This window comes from Labrus mixtus, chromosome 9 (genome assembly GCF_963584025.1).
Source record: "Labrus mixtus chromosome 9, fLabMix1.1, whole genome shotgun sequence".
NCBI lineage: Eukaryota > Metazoa > Chordata > Actinopteri > Labriformes > Labridae > Labrus > Labrus mixtus.
The window spans coordinates 5900112-5921326 of NC_083620.1; the positions used below are offsets into that span (position 1 = coordinate 5900112).

Sequence of the window (21215 nt, forward strand, 5' to 3'; positions counted from 1 at the left end):
GAGTGTGTCCAAGCCACGAAGAGAGAAAAAAAAAAGCCAACCGTGGAGGTTTTCCCATTTCCCAACAAGCCGCAGAAGCCAAAGATATGTTTACCTGGTTTACAGAGGACAACCCAGAGAGGAAGAGAGCCAGGAACACATCAGTGCCAATTTAATCTACACTGTGTGTCTGTGAATTCATTATGCATATGGCCAGGCCCAGTTTGGAGGAAATGTAAACATTGAAAAGACGTGAAAAGGTAAGCTAACACCTGGTAAAGTGGAATACTTTCTGATTAAGTGAGTTCTCACTAGCTTTAGTCTGAAGGTTTGCTAGGAGGCAGGGAGGAGAGGGGTTCAAGTTAACACAAACCTAATCTGTTTTGTCTGAAAATTCAAGAGTGAGAGTCAAACTGAACGGTTAAACCTTACCTATTCCTGAGGGAGGATACTAAAACTGACTCATATCCATGCAGAAACTTCTAGTGCTTACTTTTAACAACTCTTCATTACACATAACGCTTCATAAAATCATTCTTGTGATATTTCATGGAAAGTCATGCAGTATTATTTATGTACAATCCTGGACATGTCTCTAGTGACACTTGTTCAGGGCCCTGCCTCATACAGTACTGTATCAGCCAACAGAAGTCAGTCGACTTTTTCTTTTCTGGTTTCAAAGTTTGACCAATTCCCTTTATTTTACTCTACTTGATAAAAAGAAACACAAATTGAGTCCACATTGGAAAGATTTCTCGCAGAGTCATGCATCTTTTCGTCAAAAAAGTAAATAAAGTAACATTAACATTTTCTTTTCATTGGATGATGGATCTTAACAACCTATCCCACTAAAAGTTTCGCATCAGATTGGCTCTCAGACCCTGAAGCCCCACTGAGGATTCAAGGTTCAAGAGTCAACATTCACTGTATTTGTCCCACAAAGTGAGTAATTTGTCTTGGGCTCTTCACCAATGCTGCAGCCATAAAAAGGCAACAATATTTTCCTTGGAGCATCTAGAAAACCCCTTTAACTTTGAAGGGAAAAACTGCTTTTTATGTGCTTTTTAAAAAAGTTTAAATCACTTGTGTTTTTGATAGAAGGAGACTTCTTTAGATAATTTAACATCAACACTGTATGGTCAATATGAAAATGATTGACAGACCACTTTGCTGTTGCTCCTTTACATTCTTACAATACTCTTAAAATTCAGTCAACTCATCAACATGTTGGTTATTATGGGTTAACTTTAAAGTCTAGTCAGATCAGCTTAACTGATTTGACTGTTCAGTGTAAATACTGCTATATGGTGTACAACACAGATATTATATATACATTAGAACAATACTGAAGAGCTCCTTGTTGTTGCTTCTGTGACTTCCAATGACTCCTAACACTTTAAAAGCAGACACTAACCTGTCCTTCTCCAACACTGTGTGTGTCAATGATGGTGACCACTCCGGGGTTGTGGGGGCTCCGGCGGCTGGCGCTGTGAGGCGTTCCCTCCTCGTCTGGAGTGGCTGCTGGCAGAGTGCCCGCCAACTGGGTGACAACTTTACCCACCATCGTCAGGCCAGTCTTAAGAGTCTGGGAGAACATGGAACAAAGATATGCATTTGTGCTTGAGAAGCATACTCGGACATATAAAATAAACGGTCACACAATTTTTTTTTGTTGGCTAAACAATTATCAAGACGATGAAGCCTTTGCCAAAATTTTGTATCCTTTTTTGAATGACATCTCAATTTTACATTTCACAGCACTTTAATTCTGATTGGTCTTAGTCTGATTGAAACAAGGAAGCAGAAGCCCTGCAGTGCAGAATGATGCATTACAAAGTGCTTTGCTGTCGGAGTTAGTACTCTGTACATACAGAAAGACCCTATATGATATAGATGGGGGGCTATAATGGATTTAGGTTTCCAGGCCCTCAGAGCCTTTGAAGGCATTGCATATGAACTAAATGTATGTGCGCATGTGCAATACCTTGTCTCCGTGGGTGGGTGTGCATGCAGCATGCTCACTTGATGCCTGCTGATAACTTGTAGTGCTGATGACTTGTAGCACTGTAGCCACAGGAGACACCCTTGTGTGTGTGTGTGTGTGTGTGTGTGTGTGTGTGTGTGTGTGTGTGTGTGTATGTGTGCGTGTGTGTCTGTGTGAGGCTCCTCAGTGTCCGCTTAAGGCCCAGCCAGGGTGTCTGGCTCAAACACACCTCTGTGGCTCGATTGAGGGAAATGGATAGTGCTGCTTAAGTGGAGTCTATCTCACCTACTACACTGTCTTTGGCTAATGGAGTCCAGTGCGTGTGATTGTGTGTCTGTGTGTGTGTAAGCGCCAAAGGGGCCCCGGAGAGCCTAATCAGGCATTCAGACTAGGCGGCCCTGTCAATACAGCGTGGCGCCTCGCGTTTGTTGGGTCTGAGGATCACCCACTGTCTCTTTGCCACTTGGCCCGGCACACTAACAGTGTCTGCTGCCTGCGTGCTCTTGTGGACGCCTGCGTGTGTGTGTGTGTGTGTGTGTGTGTGCCAGAAGAGCCATCAATTATTAAGTGAGGCGTTTGGCTCCTAATTGATCAACACTAATGTGTTTTCTAATCACTGCAGTTGTGGAGTTCTTAGTGGTAGTCCAAACAGGAGCTATTGATCTGTCGGTGTTGGAGGAGGGGGTTTAGAGGCAGATCATGTCTGATGGATGACAAAAACACACACACACACACAGCTGATGTCGCCATCTAAACAAATTACAGCCTAATTTATGAGCATGGTCGTTCGCAATCGTACACGCTGGGGTGATATGCAGCAGGACTGATGTGAAATTTACTATAAGAGAGTCAAATTCTGAACAGGCAGTCTCATTGGCCAAAGCTGACCCCCCTCTCTATCTCTCTCTTTTATCCTTATTATAAACAAAAGCCATTACATTTTAATGCACCGCCCCTTTTGTGTTCCCATGTCTCTGGACGTCAGCACTAAGAGCCAGCGTGTCGCGCCACAAGCCAGAGGAGATACCTTGTCATCCATATTGAGATATATGGTCCTAAATGAGGAGAGGGCGTGCAACCAGACTGCATGTCTGCCTATCAGTACCCCCTGCCATTATCTGCTAACCTGTTAGCAACACAGCGCTCATTTTGATGTATACCAACACTGGCCTGCTAATGAGACTTCTCTCACACTGGCTGTTAGCACTCGTGATGTAAAGGAGGCGAGATACTCTTACTCTTTATAAATCAATTAGCGCTTCCTCTGGGATCTAATGGAGAAAACAGACTAGAGACATATGAGGCTAGTAGGCATGTGTTGGCAAGCAGCTAAATCGAACCAGGAATGAATATAGACCTGGTATCAAAGGGAGCTGCTGGCTGTTACTGAAACATCTTAGAGTCACTCCCCTATAGAGACGAGTGAAACTAAACCACTGGAGAGAAATGGTGGATTAAAGTGGGGAAAAATCAGATAGGCAGGTTGATGAAGTGTCTCATAAGCTCGGGCCGAGTCAGCCGGGCGGGCCAGGTGGATACAATGTCAGCACATTTACAGATGGTGTACAGGCCGAGCTGGAAGCACTTTATTATGTGCTGTTTTATCTGCGTAAAAGGCCTTCAGACAGACCAAAGGACGTTTCGACAGATTATAGCCACATCCTAAACATAATACCTCATTTTCTTTTCTTTTTTTTAAGATTAAAGCATCTATTTTTTTCATGAGAGAACAAACGGCAGTGAGATGTGACTGAGAATATGTTAAGAATAAAAAGAACTGTGGGCTCTTTGGTCAGGACGTGTAATACCGAAGCTTGTCGTCATCACTCCCTCGACATCTCTCCACATTTTAATTAGCGTGATATCAGGTTAAAAAAATATTATGGAAGAGTTTCATGTTAACAAGCTTGGACACATGTGTGCTGCAGTTTAAGGAGAATTAGCCACCAGACTCCATTATCAAAGACTGAAATGTAATTCATGGGAGATGTTTGTCAACCACTGATATAATCATGTTTTTTTTTTCTTTTTTGTGTCTTACAAAAGTCCGAAGGGACTTGGGTTGGGAACCAGAGGGTTTCCAATTCAAGCCTTTGTGCAGACCAAAATAGGAAAATTGGGACATGTAGCTGAAGGTAGTGTAGTACTCGAAATTGGTCTTAGTCTCGAGACCACTTTTTGAAGGTCTCGGTCTTGTCTCACAATCAAAAGCTTTACTCTGTCTTGTGTCAGTCTCAGACTGGGCGGACTCTGGATTTTAAATCAAGACTGGTCAAGACCACCCCTGATAGGCTATTTTTCATCTCATTACTGTCATTAGAAGGAAAACACCCCTTTCTCAAAGAACAAATAATTTAAATTCATTCATAATTAGATTCTTATCCCCTGGTTACGGCAGTAACCTTCCCAGTGTAACAGTCTAAGTCAGTGACGCCCCCTGCACACAAGTTTTTTTTTTTTTGTTTTTTTTTAGATTTTCAGTGATATTTATGATCTTTGTCTTTTTCTCAGTCTCGCCCTGCCTTGGTCTTGGTCTTGTCTCGGTCTAGGAGCACTCTGGTCTCGGTGAGTGTGGTCTTGACTACAACATTAGAGGAAGGTGCCATTGAGCATAGCACAGAAACCCCCTTCAGGTTGGGACATTTGTTCTTGTGCAGCCCACCTCAGCCTGACGTCTCACCATGTGAGTACTTTGTAATCGCCCAATATAAACATAACATGCTGCAATCATCCAGGAATTATCCAGTGTCCCATCATTTGCACTGAGCATTGATGAATGGACTTCTTTGTGGGACAGCTACTTCACTGTGTGACACTGGAAATAAAGTAGGTCTTGATTGAGTATAAACGTTAACTGCTCAACTATAAGTCAAACCCTTGAGTTGCTGTCAGAAAAAGTCACTTTCAATGATTAGAAGATGCTTTCTTAAAGGAGGAATTCTTCTTTTTTTTAATGTAATAGCAATAAATCATTACTGACATATTCACTTCACTAATTTAAGGCTATTTTAGTACCAAACACCTTGAAAAATGGCTTATTTGAATGTAAAATTTAAATATAAGAAATATTTTTGTATTTTTCACTCCTTTCTGTACAGCACACAAACTGTCACCACACATTTGAGATCATTATTAAACATGTTCACTCTCTTTAGATAGAAAATAAAAAAATGTAAATTAAAGCCCATGTAATGGAACAATATAGTTTAAATATATTTAAAAACATTTATTAGATTGTATTCAAAGTGCAATATACCTGGTATTATATTACCTTTCTAAAGATAAGATGTTCATGAAAATGTTTCAACTTTATTTTATTTTATTTTATAAAAAATATGGTTATTTATGTTGAGCCCTTAAATATTGAAAACAGATCAACTAAGAGAGAAAAGAAAAAAGAAAGAAAGAGACAGACAGACAGACAGACAGACAGACAGAAAGAAAGAAAGAAAGAAAGAAAAAATGAAAGAAAGAAAGAAAGAGACAGACAGACAGACAGACAGACAGACAGAAAGAAAGAAAGAAAGAAAGAAAAAATGAAAGAAAGAAAGAACGGGCTACAGGAAGAGAGAGAGACAGAAAACATAAAGTAAGACAGACATGTATATTTGTGTTTGTACTTCCACGTACTTTGGCAGCATTGATCACTGTAGCCGTATAGGACTGGGCATTGTCACCACAAGCTCCTCCACGAGACTGGTGACATCTGATCAACTGCAAAACATAAAGATGTACTGATAAGTCCATAAAGACACGAAGTCTAGGTCTAAAGAGGATGTCTTTAAAAACAAGAGAGAAATTGTGGGAAATAAACTGAGATTTCAGATATCCAGGCGCCTCGTCTCTTCAGCCTTTGGAGGAAATTAGTTTTACTTTAAAAGAAACATTACAAAAGCAAACAGCCAATCGGCTCTGATTTAATTTCAAATACAACCACTTGAATGGCTCCGTCCCAGTATTACTCTTACAGCTAAAAAAAAAAATAGATTTAGTGGTTTCTGGAAATCCTCAGCCAGTCACACAAACAGTGGCCCCATCTGTCAATTATGTGAGTGGGCCAGCACCAAAACACTATTGTGCATTAAATGTATTGCAGAACATTCTGGGTTTTTTTGGTAAATACTTAACAATCCCATTAAACAGAGGAGAAGAGAAAACTCTGGTGCATCTGTTGATTGTCAAAATGTTATCATCTCTGCCGGACTCTTCTAGGAATGAGTTGTTTATCCAGACAGATTAAAGAGGCAGAAAATAGATAAAATGCATTTTTTGGATTGTAAATATGTCGCTTTTCTGATAAGGCACTTCTGCAATGGAAAAGTGTGTGTGTGTGTGTGTGTGTGTGTGTGTGTGTGTGTGTGTGTGTGTGTGTGTGTGTGTGTGTGTGTGTGTGTGTGTGTGTGTGTGGAGTACCTTGTTCTCAGCATAGGCCAGCCAGCGGCTTCCCAGAGCGATTGGATTGAGGCTGGGGCCGGGGCAAGGATAGCAGCCTGAAATGACACAGAGGTGGTCACATTAACTGGCATCAATAATAATAATTGAAATTAAAGCAGCAAAAAGAATTGCATGACCCCCAAACATGCACGTCAGGTTGAGATGCCTCAACAGTGTCGTTACTGGGGACAGAGGAATAAACAAGGCCCTTATTTTATATCATTTTAGGGGGGGGGGCTTTTATCCCTTTATTTCATAGGACAGTGGCGATGAACTGAAATCAGAAGAGAGAGAGAGAGAGAGTGGGGAACGACATGCGGGAAAGGAGCCATAGGTCGGTCTTGAACACCGGCCTATGGACTCTGCACATGGGGCGCAACCTAAACTCTTGGCCAACCGGCGCCCCGGCCCTTAACATTCACCAAGTGCTGCTACTAAACAAACAGTTATATGTCACTTCCTGTTGCCACCAGTTGGAAAAAAACACTCTTTAAAGAATTATTATTTTGTATATCAAGCGTAGACAGCAATGTAAATTTCACAAACAAAGTTTAAGTTTAAAAGGGAGTAAGATAAAGTTCTGACTTCAGTCAAGTTTGACCAACAAAAAGCACTTTGAAGTAAAATAAAAAGTCAAACTGCAGATTTCTTCAAGGCTTTTTTTTGTGTTTTGACCCTAAACACTTTATATATTATACATGAACCCAATTTCATATTTGTAAGTGAAATCTAGTGCCAGGGCTGTAGAGTTGAAGCAAAGGGAAAAGAGGAATGAAAAAAACAGGAAAAACAAAAGGAGTGAAGAAAGAGCAAAAGAAAAAGAGCAAAAGAAAAAAAGAGCGAAATAAATAGAAAAGGAGGGAAAGAAAGATGAATAAAGAACAAAAGAAAGGAAGAAACAAACAAACAAAAGAAATAGAGAAAGATAAAACCAAAGAAGTGAAAGAAAAAGAAAAAGAAAGATAGAAAGAAAGAAAGAAAGAAAGAAAGAAAGAAAGAAAGAAAGAAATAATGAGAGCGAAAGAAAAAGCTAAAGAAAACCGAAAAAGGGGAAAGGAAGAGTTAAATAAAAAGATTAAGAATGAAAGAAAAAAGAAAGAAGTTAAAAAGAGAAATAAAGAAAAAGGAAGAAAAATAAATAAAGACAGAGCGAAAGAAACCGAAAGACGAGAAAGAAAGAGTAAAAGAAAGAAAGAAAGAAAGAAAGAAGGAACATAATTATTCCTTCAGTAACATTAGGAACCAAAATGAAAAAAAGAAAGAAAAACAGACACACCACAGATTTCCATAAGTGTTGTCTCTGAGGAGCGTCTCGAACTATCTTAAACCATTAATGTGTTTGTGGGGAGCCTCTCGTTTGGGAAGATAAATGGGAGTCTAATGAGGGTGACGTGTCTGTGCGTTTGTGTGTGTGCACACTATGACCTAATGGAGACTGTGGTACCCAATAAATTGAGGAAGGCTCCTCTGCTGATTGACCAGCACAATAATCCCTGCGGGGGATACACACAGAATAGCACACATGTAGACAATGACACACAAACAAAACCGCTAGGCCCTAAGCAGAAATAAAAATGGAAACCAATAATCCTACATAACACAAAAAGGCTGTGCTTTCACAAACAGATAAATATTAAAAAAGAGCGTGTGTTTGTCCCCCAGAAAACAAACACATGAACTCCAATGAAAAACCAGACCTGAGCTCTAACTCTGGAACGACACATTTCACATTTCAACTATTTCTAATTTCACATTTTTATAGACTAAAAATCTAAATATGTAAGAGAAATTGGTTTGGTGCATTCAGACTACATACTATGTTTGGAAGCAGGGGTCCTGCTACGGAGCAGGTTCATCATACCCCGGGTTTCTTTTGGTTATCTGGCTTTACTTTGTCTATATCTATATTATACTATATGATCAGACATTAAGGAAACATGCTATATGTTGAAGTGCTCGCTCCTCTGACATTAATGCAGCCAGTATGTCCTCCTCTTAAGTTTAGATTCTGGTCCTGAATGCTCTGGATTTGTTTGGACCAGAAAAGGTAGGCGGTTTCAATGCACCCTTGAAAAGCCGTTTTGGACGCCCCTCTGTTTGCTAACAGGTGTTGCAGCGATGGAAGCGGGCAAGAGAAGTGGTTCAGATAGAAGTGATTGTACCCGACCTAAAAAACCTCTGCATGTTTCTAATAAGCTCCACGAGCAGAAACGTGCTCAAACTAGGATCAATATTGGAGATGCTTTTGAAAAATGGAGAGAGGTTAGAACACAGAAAGGTTTACAGACCCATGCAGAGCTGGATAAACACTGAAGCTTCAGTGTCCACCACATGGCAACCTGTGTGAGCTTTGACTCTAGAGAGGAGGGGGCGGGGGGAGACAACTCTCTCCAATGTTTTGAATTTGGACTGCAGTACTAATTTTAAACGCTAGGTGTCAGAGTTACATATTGCTTCTTTAACACGTTTATTTTATAAAGAAAAAATATTTTTATTGCCTTCACATGATATAGTCTCGTTCATGGATCAAACCAAAATTTTAATTTCAAGAAGATTAATATTTTTTTCAGTACTTTTTTTGTCAACCGAAAGGACGATGAATGCGATCTTTAAAAGAGTTTATCTTTCTGCATTTCTAATAACGTCATCGCTTCATGTCTCATATTGTTTCAGACAAGCTTAAAATGTGGTTATTTGTAATGTTATATATGTTTTCAGGGGGACTAGAGGGGAAAAATATCCAAACTCATTCATTTTTTTCCATACTTTTCAAATTCTGTAACTTCTTTCCTGACTTTTAAATCTCGTATTGTTCTTGTTCGGTGTCTCTCAATTCTCCTGCGACACTAAATCAGACATGAAAAGATGGATATTGTTTTAAAGATCTCTAAATGCAAACAGATGAACACAGTGACAGTCAAGATGTTTCCATAGTGCAAAAACATACAAGCAACAAAACGCTGAACCAATAATGAACACAAACACATACACGGATCTGATGTAAGTGTGTGGAGGTGTAGGGGAAATGACTGGCTGACAATAATTTAGTGTTCAGGGAGCAGATGAGGTGGAGACAGTAATTTAGTGTGCTGTGTTGGGAAGAGGAGGCTGGTGGGGAGAGAAGATGAAGGGGGGTGGGGGGGTTGAGGTAAGCCACAAGGGCTGCTGGTAACGGCAGAGAAGCCTTTTGTGCCTCTCCAAGGCCGAGGGGAGCCCAGGCAGTGAGATAACATGTGTTTGACATCTTGGGTGGAGAGCAGGGAGGGTGGGGGTGGATGGGGGGGGGCGAGAGCGGAGAGGAAACAGACATAAAAGGAGGAATCAAAGGAACAGAAAGCAGTGCTGGAGTTTTAAAGGCCGAACACAGAAAGACTTATCCCTCACAATCCGATACTCCCTTTAGAAAATTCATTTAAATAGTTATAAAGACAATCTACTGTTATTTATGCTACTATTTTAACACATTAAGGACCACTCGGCTAGTACAGGTATTGAAATATATTGCTAAATGTATAGTACATTAGAATATTCTAGCTTCGTTTATACATTAATTGTGTGCAATCATATTTAGTGTTTCTTTCCAAAACGACTTTTATGTGCTCAGCTTTCTTCCTTTCAGTTCTCTAATCCACACATCCACACACACAGACACACAGACACCTGCACCTCTCCTTTCCTAGTTCACACATCCCACCCCGTTTCCAAACGTTTCTCTAGGCCTGTATGTGTCTGATGTTTAGACTTTAGGCTTCTTCTCATCAGCAGTATGTTTTATTAAGACGCCCAAACAACACAACTCAAGTTATAAAATGTTCATGCCTCTCATGTTTCCTGTAATGTTGTTTATATTGTCATAGTTGTCGTCTTGTAAATACTTTGTATATATTGTAAATATTATCACATTTAGGATGGGGTTTTATATGATTGGGCTACACAGTTCCGGTATATTCCCATCTTTCCTCCCACTTTCATTAACCAATGAGTGATGATTCACTGTGAGCAGGAGTGTATTCCACTTTTTCAAATCTGTACCTGTGACAGTTTGACTTCGAATCATTAATCCTTTGCACATTTATTTAATTTTCCTTAAGTGATTTAGGTGCTCCAGTATTTTCTTTGGTTCCTGTCTTGAAGAAGGTATCTACTGAATTTGTTTTTTGTACGTTTTAAAATGTTCACTCGATCTTCCTCTATCACCCCAGGTGTGGCTAGTCATGCTAATTACATCGAAATGATTTAAAACTAAGAGCACAGACTGACAGGAAACAACTACCCAAAACTATTATAAAAGAAGTATGAGAAGGTGCATATTTCTCATGAGACTTTGCACCTGAATCAATGCATTGACAGGGGGGACGTACAAGAAGAAATCTGTCTTATTTTCTGATCACCTGCAGAGCATGTGCGAGGGGTGTCTGCCCACTACTGTAGTCCCCTTGTCACTGATGGAGATCTTATATGGAGTATATTGCCAAATAGTTGGCAATATACTCGGGCTGTCGCAAATTTACTTGGCTCAGGTCTCGTCTGTGTGTGGGAAACACTTCATTGTAAGACGTTATAGCCCAAAAGTGCTGCCACTTAGACGGTAAAGTTTTGTAACAGAGGAAATATTAGCATCTATTTTTCACGTGAACAGAAACAGATTCTCAGTCTGTTTTGCTCCGTGGTGACTGAGTTCGGACTCACAGCACACACCACTTGAATGCAACGAAAGAACATAAACATGGAAAGAGCCTTAAGTGCTCGTAAAAACATGACATGTCCACCATCACATCTGTGGAGAGGAAACGGACACACAGCGGTAGAATGGCTCATCGGAAAGCTGCACACATTACAGGACCTTTGAAGGCCCAAACAGACCAAACAACACTGTTGAGAAGGCCCCTGCATTCAGAAGCGATTAATAACTATTGAACATGTTTGGCTTCCTGTGGACCAGACACTGATAGGGAAGGCCAGCAGACAAAGAGGAGACACATTAAAGCTGGCCAGTAAGGTCAGTTTACTCCAGTCAATGACTTAAGTGGACAGCAATGGCCTTGTAATACGGTCTGGCCTTTCTTTGAGCCGATCACGGCAGGTACAGCCAGGAGGATGCAGGAGCTGTGTTGTAAACAGTTTGAATGTTGAGCTTCAAATGGAGGCCTCACATCGTGTTTTCATAAAAGCAGTTTACAAAGGACTGAGAGAAAAGAGCTGCAGCACAGTGGATGAATGCATTCAAACCAACGTCCTGCTCTGTTTTTGTTTGGCTCATGTAAAGCCAGCTTTAAGTGATCTGGAAATTCACAGCAAAAAGTCAAATCTAAAGAAAGTGAAAAATCTCCAATAAAGCCAAGAAATGTTTTTGATATATCTGGCAAGATGTTTCTTCTCTCCTGTGTTTATTAATGACAGGACGTTCTTCTTGTTTCTAGATGGTTGACCTTAATTTAATTCTAGTCATGTATTGTAATTTGTTAAGATTTTTATTCTGTTTCTGAGTATCTTTGTGATTGAACCTAGAATAAGCTGTCTTCTGGCTAATACACATTTAAGATCATTTGAAATTGTATATTTTATCAATTATTGTAAATACAGATACACAATATACTTCAATTTCAGCCACCGTTATTTTGGGGGTCGAAAGCTAAAAAGTTTGGGAACCTCTGTACTAGGTAATACTTTTTTATCTGGCTTATAATTTGTAGTAATTTTAAAACTTTAGTCAACATTTGCATCTTATTTTTTACATTTGTTTGATTTTAATTGATTCATTCCTAGAAATTGTATTATTTCTTTCTGTATTCACTTCTATTTGATGTTGTAATTATTTTATTATTGTCTTTCCTGTTTCAGTCTTTTAGGATTGATCTATTATTTTCAGTTTCTGTTTTTAATTCCTGTCGGTCTGTTCTTTTGTGAAGCACTTTGAGCTGCATGCTTTTTATATATGAAATGTGCTATACAGTATAAATGAAGAATCTTGTGAACTGAATTTGTTAGCCTCCAGTTTTTGATAAATGAGGATCAGCATTCATCTTCTTCAGCAACAAAGTAAAACCTCCAACCTTTTATAAATAAAAAAGCTGTTCAGATGACCCCCGAGTGATTAGAAATATTACTGAAAAATAGTTTAATGGTCACAAAGGAAGCTTGTCACAACACATCAGACTGCAACGTGTATCATTAATAACTTACTAGTAACAAAGAACTTCTTGGTGAAGGTGCAGCTGTCAAACGCTGCGATCTTCTCTTGTAGGCTCACAGCCAGGATACTTGAAAACAGGGAGGAAGTAGTGCATTCGTTTAAAGAAAATTAACACATGATGTGTATTTTTTATATTTTGTAGATGAGTTCAGTAGACTTACTGTTTGTTGCAGTGGAGGTCATAGATGGGCGTCTTGAACTGAATGGATTTGACCATTTCTCCTGTCCTGAGAGAGTACAGGTCAGCACAACAGTAAGGCGGGCTCGTCCTGAAAAGAGAGGAACAAATACATAAAGTCAGTCTCCCCGTCATACTTCAGGGAAAGATGCAGACAATTAAAAAGACATTCTCTGAAAAATATTACTGAAGCAGTAAATCTAATCTGAAAATGAAGATATTAAGAACCAGTTTGAATTTCCCTCAAAACAAAGGATTGCCTGGGCCTGCTGCTTTTCTTTGAATTCTCATCATTTGAGAGCAATGTATCACCCTGTTTAGCTAAACCCTTACAAGTCTGCAAAAATAATAATCTGCAGGCACACATGTTTTTATTGTGATGGCAATTCATGAAGTATTTTCGAATGCAAAATATCTCTGAAATCTGTTAAAACTCAAGAAGTGATGCTTTTTTGTAATTAAACAATGCTCAGATCAAGAGCAAATGTTTTTATGAAAGAAACACAGTTCCTCTGGCTGTTTTGATTTGTTCACTATAGGGGTTAAATAAGCATTATGACCATACAAAAACAAACAAAGGTATTACAATAATAATAATAATAATAATAATAATAATAATAGATAGATATTATTTCAAGGCTCCTTTCCAAGCACTCAAGGTCGCCTTACAAAGCAGAGTATTCACAGATAATCAGAGAGATTGTAGGAAAATAAAGAAGTCAAATTTCTGCTTAGACCATCGCCTGAATGCTTCTCTTTAAAATCCTTAGAGAAATCATTAAGTATTTGTTTCCAGCATGTCCCACTGTGGGTCCTCATGGTGAAAGTGAGGGGCAAAAGGGGAAAAAGCTTTGTCATGCAACACATTTACAAGAAGCCTTTCTATCAACACAGCAAAGAAGAGGGTTTCATGAGGGAGCTTATCCAACAGCAGGCAGCGGCTGCTGGTAAAGGAAAATGTAGACATAAATCTTAATCAAGCCCCGTCCCCTGTGCCCCTTCCCCTCGCTCTGAGAGGAAAGCTTCCACTCGCCCTTTATTCTTCGTCACCCCTGGCGAGGCCTGTGGTGCCGCGTTGGCTGAGGATACAGGGGTGAGATGCAGTGTTAGTTTTGTTTCCTGAGCCATAGGAATAAATGCTTTCAACAGTCTATTAGGTCTGCTTGTGCATACGGAGTGCAGCTTCATCAGTGTCAGCCTGGACGGTTTTTAGACACAGGAGGCACTGGTCAGGTCTTAATGTATACAAGGAAGGTCAATGTATGCTTAATAGTGCCTGTAAACATGATGACGCAAAATTATGGATGATAAATGAAGTGCGTAAAAATAAAAAAAGGAACACATTGTTCATTGTATCAGAACAAAAAAACACCTGCACGCAAGCACTGGATGTATTGAGAATTTAAAAGTTGGGAGGGCGGATCAGAAATCCCCTTCCTCCAGACAAGAGCAAGGTCAAGTCACAATCAGGAACTATCGACATCAAACAGCAGCAAGCTTCTGCCAAGTCACCAAGGTAAATCTGGGTATTATTCAAATGACAAGATCATAATGGGAAGACTTCATCCACAATCCATCCAAACACAGATGACATCGGCCATGTTGAATCTTCCCCCTCAATGACTCAATGTTCTTTTAATAGACTCTACTGTGTCATGGTCGGTCTGTGTGCCCTATCATTAGTGATATTCCTTTTCTTACTCATGGTGGAAACTCTCACACATGCACTCACAAAGTACAAATGGTAAACAGCAGCAAAAATGAGCCATTTCAGAATATCCCAAAAAGAACAGAGTAGGGCGGCAACAATTACTCCACAACAAAAATAATGACAAGAAATCAGTTGCAGACAAATTACACCGTCAATTTTGATAACGCCTTGGTGATGTCATAGCGCATGTTTTTATGCTGTGCCCAAAGTTAACATCGTTGTCCAAATCTGAGCTGTGTGAACTATCTGGCATCCTTACTATCACTGCTGAGACCTGCGTAGTGTGTATGCAAAACAGCGATGAAACAGGAGGTCAAACTCTGGCAATGAGGACCTTTTCATCAAAATATCAACTTTCTAGCACTTTATCGCAAGTAGAGTAGTTAGGGGTGCAGTCCACTGCAGTAGGTCCACTAAAAAGAAAAAGGGAGTTTACGTTTTTGACACATCGCTTTTGTCAGTCAAAACGCACCCTACAGAAAGTGTTCCAATGGAGGAAGCTCCTAATGGAGCCAGTGATAGAGAAACCAGTCTGTCTTTCCAGCTTTTTCTTCCCCTTCCTTTCACCCCTTTTCAGTCCATGTTTCCATGGTGTCTTGACATGTTCTTTGTGTATTTGGGAAGTGTTTTCCATGTCTTAGGAGCCTAGTCTTTATTTGAATATGACAGCAAATGGCAAACAGTGTTAGCGTCTTTAAAACTCTGCCTGTGGAAAATGTTGCTGTATGTGTTGGCTAATTACTAGCCTTAGTGGGTACAGCCTGAACTAAAACTGGCTGATAATGCTAGAGATGACCACTCAGTTAAGATAGAGAGAAAACATGGATGTAATCTCAGTGATGTTACCCATTGGTTACTGGAGACGAGATTTGACGCCCAACAAGAATGGCCCCTTATTGGAAATGCTGTCTCAACCTTACTGTCCTTCAACCAAGAAAGAGGCAGAGAAGTGAAGCTGATGTGAGCCTTTAGTGTTCAGGGTAACGCTTAAGTCAAATCAGTCACACCCCTAATTATTTTAACTCTTATCCTTCATAAAATCAACAAGTGCCAATAAAGACATTAACTGTTCAACCAAAATCCTTTTTGAACCAGGCGGTAGACGACACTTCTACTTTCAAAACGGGCCTATTTAGCACAGGTGTGTATGTGATTTCCGGGGCTTTTAGAGCCAGCATCAGGTGGAAACTTGAGGAACTGCAATTCCCCCCCCCCCCCCCCCCCCCCACACACACACACATTGGCTTCAACCCTGTAAACATGAGCAAAGCTGGTCCAAATTATGCTACTTTAAGTCAAAGCAGGACTATTTGACTGTGGGCTTCACAAACCGGACTGTATCAACCCGGGGTAAAGCCATAACCTTTTATTACAAATGCAGAAAGTTTACATCAGAGGCAGTTTTCTGACACACAATTCATTTTTTTTTAACCCAGACAAAGGCAGGAAAACACGCCCAAAGATGCAAGATGAAAAAAACTGAAACAACAATATCCTGATGACCATCTTGATGACAGATATGTACACATAAACCTTTGGGAGTGAGTGTACCGCATGTGCACACACATACAGACATTTCAAAGTACAGATACACACTAGTGTGGTAATTGTATGTCTCTCTCAGCTGGACAGCTTCGGCGCCATAAGAGCCTTCAGATCTCTTAGCCCAGGCCCAGAATTATGATATTGTCCCAGGACTGCAAATGTTCTTGGTACTTGGTTGTGTGTGTGTGTGTGTGTGTGTGTGTGTGTGTGTGTGTGTGTGTGTGTGTGTGTGTGTGTGTGTGTGTGAGTCAGACCCTGTTAAATGTTAGTGTGCGATTATGTCCCCGCCTCCAGCCCAAGTGGAAGCTTGCTGCAGAAGATTAAATAGGTGCTACAAAAAAGTTCTGAAGAATCCTTGATTCGTTTTAGCGCCCTGATGGGAAACAAACATTTCAAAGGTCTTCACAGTGCAAGCGAGACTACCATTACTGATCAGGACTACAGGCATTAAGATTTATACTAAAATTTTACCCGACGATAATTTACTTTTAGGCGGCTGCATCATCGATTTCGGCATTATCAGAGTCCGATCAATCCAATTCAAAGCTCTATCCCGAAAAATGGGCCTCTGGAATTGATTCAAAGGGACAATGATAACGTGCTTTGAAAGAATAAAATGGCATAGGGTTCAATTGTTTTGCTTTTGCAGTATTTTAACAAATGACCCAGTTCTAATGGAGGCTATGCAGGGTCAGATGTAATAAGATTTCCTGATGCTGGGGACGTTGGGGCGTAGGTTGAAAGCAAGGCTAAATCACAATTATCATTATGGATCATGGCGGGATGTCAGTCCTTGCACATGTTAAGGTGACGCCGAGCACCATTCCCCAGCTCAGTAACAGGCCTATTATGATGGCCCTATTAGATCAATGTGCCAATTACTATTACTCAAAGCGGCCCTTGGGTCTGAAAGGATACAAAATGAGGGAGAAGAAAGAAAGGAGGCTCTGCGCCGACCTTCTTAGATCGGACAAGACACTACTTCAGAAATTGAGGTGAAAAACAGTAGTCCCTCCATATACAGAAGACATCAAACTAAACTTAACTCAAGTTTAGCATCGTTAGCAGGATACATCTCTTACAATAAAAAAAAGTTAACTTTTCATTTTAAAAAAACACAATCAAAGATATAGTCTTGATATTGAACCTCATTATATTCTGGGTACCAAATGAAATTTGTCTCCAGGACACTCAAAGTCTGTCGGCATCAAGTCTCGGTCAAGCGATGCTTTGAGCTAAATGTTAATATCAAAGTGACAACGTATTTATACAAATGTTCAATTAGAGATTGTTGGCTTTCTTTCTTTAATCTTCGCATGCTAACATTTCCAAAGTAACACATTAAACAATGATTACTTATCTTTCAAACAAAGAGAAGCTAACTTACAAACATCTGAAATATCATGCAAAGTCCCATGGTTTATTTCATCTTATTCAGTTTCTTTAGCTGTTTTTTACGCAAATGAATTGGTCCTATTAGATTCCTCACATACAGCATGATACTAAAATCAGAATGGCACACACTAAAATAAATAACATCCTAATAGAAACCTACACTGACACAATAAAAGACTCAGCACAACTTGTAAACCTGCTGATACAATTACAGCCTCAGTCAGAAGATGGTCAAAAAGGAGTGTCCTAAGTTAAACTCATTTGAACAACTTGTTTCCAATTCTAAATTGGATTTATAAAAATCCAACAACTTGAAAATAATAGAATGGAAATTATTCTAACATGCTGAGACCCTTGACTTCCTGTAGAGTCACAGGATCGCTAAAGTCTTGGCAAGAAATATCACATCCAGTGAAAAGTGTTAGACTAGATCCAATTGTCCAATATTGGACTTTTCCGATCCTTAATTGCGACGCCGTGAAGCAACATGAGGGTACACCCGTTGAATCCATCACTCTCTGCGTTGGCCCCACAGTAACTCTGGGTGTTTGGGTCATTCCCCTGTCCCACTGGAGCTGGAAAAGCTCCTAACAAAACAATGTTTAATGTGACTTTTACAACCATGTGAATCTTAATTTTAGATATGTAACTGTTTACAATGATCATTAAGGACCATTATGGATGGCGTGTGTCTTATTATTGTGCCATTATCATCAATCTATTCTGTGCACTTCCTCCAATATGAAACATGTTGACATCTGTTATTCTAATTTTCACATCAATGCTGCACTTATTCCATGAACACTTTCCCTCTGGCCGACACAATCTGCACACATCTTTTTTATGAATGTGAACTAAACCAGGAGATCAAAACCACAAGATTTCATGTGGCTGTGGAAAGCATAGATGGAAGCCCAAGGAGGAATTAAAAAGCCGGCAAATAAATTCATTTACAAGGAAGGGACGTGCACCACATTTCCGACTGGTGCAAAGTTTTACAAGCTCCCCAAATACGAACGACAATTACATGCTGTGGAAATGCTAAACAAATACAACGTCGGTTTGGGAAGTCAAGGCTGGCACTACTGAAAGGGAGAACTCAATGTTTCAACTGGAGACTCGAAACACCCATCAAGCACTCAAAGTTCAGTCTGAAAATGGATGTTTGGCAGGAAAGATAAGCCTCTGAAAATAATGTAAAGTGCCAAAAACTTCAGTTTTACAAATGGTCACATGAGGCTGGTTCCAGAGGTAAGTCAATCCCCTGAGCACCCCATTTTTAAGAGTCAATGTAAAAGCAGAAATAAACATGTAGCACCAGAGTCTGGTGCAAGAAACACTTCTAAATGTGTCATTAATGAGCTATGTGGCAGTCAAATACAATCCCATTCTGTGCAACAATTCAAATCCAGGAGTCCAGAAACCAATGGTGACATCTCAGTGGCTATGTTTACTAAGTGGGACACAAACCGACTCCAGGCTTTAAAACGGTAGTCCACAAATCAACAGGTGACATCCCAGTGGATACATCAATTTCCAATAAAAAGTCTATAGCTTCTACAAATCTAAAAACTGCAAGGGCCTCTTGTCAATCAACCATCAATAATTCCACACAAAATCTCTTACACCAATCTTTCTGTACTCCTTTCTGTTATTTGTTGTTTTTCTTACTCTCCTCTCAGTCACATCAAAAATCCAGCCCCATCACCCCCTACAAACACAAAAAAGCTGACCACATCAGAGCCTACTGGGGGCCTGGAGGGAGCCGCAGAGATTCCGGCAAGCTGCAGGCATTAGTAGGAGAGTAATTAGGGTAAAAAGTTCAACCACAGCTCCATGTCTGCAGAGCTGCCAGAAATACATTTCCCTCACTGTTTAATGCTGCACGTACAAATTTAATGGCTAGCATTTTGGAAACACACTGCCGCCTTGAGTGTGTGTGTATGTGTGTACTTGTTCAGACTCTCAATCATTCTAAGTGTTTATGTACAAAAGCTCTGCATTAAAGCTAAAAGTGAGCGAACAGAACCAAGAAGTCTGACTGTACTGGCTACCAAATGACGCAACATAAGAGCAAACAATCAGAAATATTAGGAAGTAACAATGAAAATACATTTGCCATGGGGATTTATGTATAAGCAGTCAATAAATCGAGCTTATTTCTTCCTCCTTTGACAGCACTGGAGTGGATATTAATATTCATTACCCAAACCAAAGCTTGCATTAGATCCAATTTTGGCCATTTTAGACTTGTGTGCCAATGTTCTGTCCAAGTTAAGTGGAAGCACTTGACACAAGAAACATCTGGTCAGGGAGGAGTTTTTCTTCTGCTTTGACATCTCAGAGCTGCACGAGAAAATTGACGAGTTAACTTTGCCTTTGAATCAGGATACGAGCTAAAGGACAGCTCGAAGTCGTGATTCAACATTTATGTGTTACAAAACAAATCAAGGATTATTTCATCAGGAGTTAATCATAGGATAATCAAGGATAAACTCCCAACTAGCAGAGGATAAAGACCAAGACAAAGACCCATACCAGTGCAATGACTTAACACCTGTTTAATTTCTTTACAAGATATGTGCCACTACAGATTAGTAGGACCTCATATATCAGATGATGTCCCCTTTATAAGCACTCACTGCAAAAACCCTATACCTTTGCAAAAATGTGTAATAGGCTGTGATGGTACAGTGTTATTCTAGTCATAAGTTGTTTCTGTCAAAGTACGTACACTTTAAGAGCTTGTTTCTTCCACTGTAGGGCTCAAATAGTGAGATGTTAGAATCCAAATAAATGACTGACGAGTAAATTATTGAATTAAAAGCTAAATTAGTCTACAATTAGTATGAATGCGGCAGTTTTTTTCCCAATAACTTCATGTTACATTTTGGGAAAATGAATGAGTCTGAATATTATCTGAGGGAACGTGAAGTCTCTTTTGCAAGGAACTACAATCATCTTGTGACCTCTAGCAACTTTAAACTATCACAAAGGCAGTCTGTGATGTTATCTGTGTTCAGGTCTGACGTTTGAGTTGTTTGAAGCTGAACAGACTATTTTACTTATTCTGTGCGTGTTTCATGTTGATTGCACGAGTACAGTAAGTGACTGCCCTGGTAAGTATGAAAACTCCATTATTTTAGTAAACATCATCCCTCTGTGGCCAGAACAGAGAATTGTGATCTTAAACATTAATAAGTATTTAGGCAGTTCCAAACAGGTTACATGAACGGTAGAGCTCTCCTAAATGTTGGCATAGATGGGAGTCCAAAGTTCAGATAAAATATTTTTCGTATCATATGAATTTAGGTCACCTTAAGCAGATTTTCTTACTCTGAAATGCTTCATAAATCTGGAACCACGTGTGTAACTTAACCTAGTGCTCCTTTATCTTCCATCCAACATCTGAAGAGAATTACATTTGTACTCCAATATATACTTTGATCAATGTAAAGAAACCTTTAAACTGGAGTAAAATAAAATATTAATTGCTTTGACCACAGAGGCCTGGTTTAGAGAACAGGCTTGTGGTAAAGGTTTGAAAAGTCATTACTAATCATTCAGCCTGTCGGCTGTGTTTACATGCACCCACTTCCAGCACTACCGAGTTTAATCGGACTTCCTATTTGAAGGGGGAAAACTGGCGAGGCAGAACACATTTTCGACAGACATAAAACAGACATGCAAGTCAAAATAAACGCTGCGGAGTGAAGCCTGAGCCCCAAAGCTCTCCCTTTGCGCTGGAAAAAAAAGAAGTGTGTATGTATGTGTGTGTTCCAGTGTGGGGCAAGGA

General features: G+C 39.8%; 1 protein-coding gene across 3 annotated transcripts in view; it reads right to left on the minus strand.

Annotated features, from left to right (window-relative positions):
* The window catches only part of bcas3 (BCAS3 microtubule associated cell migration factor), a 337447-nt gene that overhangs the window by 289405 nt on the left and 26827 nt on the right, over nt 1-21215 (minus strand). For all 3 annotated transcript variants that reach the window (XM_061046080.1, XM_061046078.1, XM_061046081.1), the window contains exons 8-12: nt 12752-12859; nt 12581-12657; nt 6377-6453; nt 5594-5677; nt 1394-1564 (exon numbers count right to left, since the gene is read on the minus strand). In XM_061046080.1, the coding sequence (XP_060902063.1) occupies nt 1394-1564; nt 5594-5677; nt 6377-6453; nt 12581-12657; nt 12752-12859 (517 nt within the window). The remainder of the gene's footprint in view (nt 1-1393; nt 1565-5593; nt 5678-6376; nt 6454-12580; nt 12658-12751; nt 12860-21215) is intronic.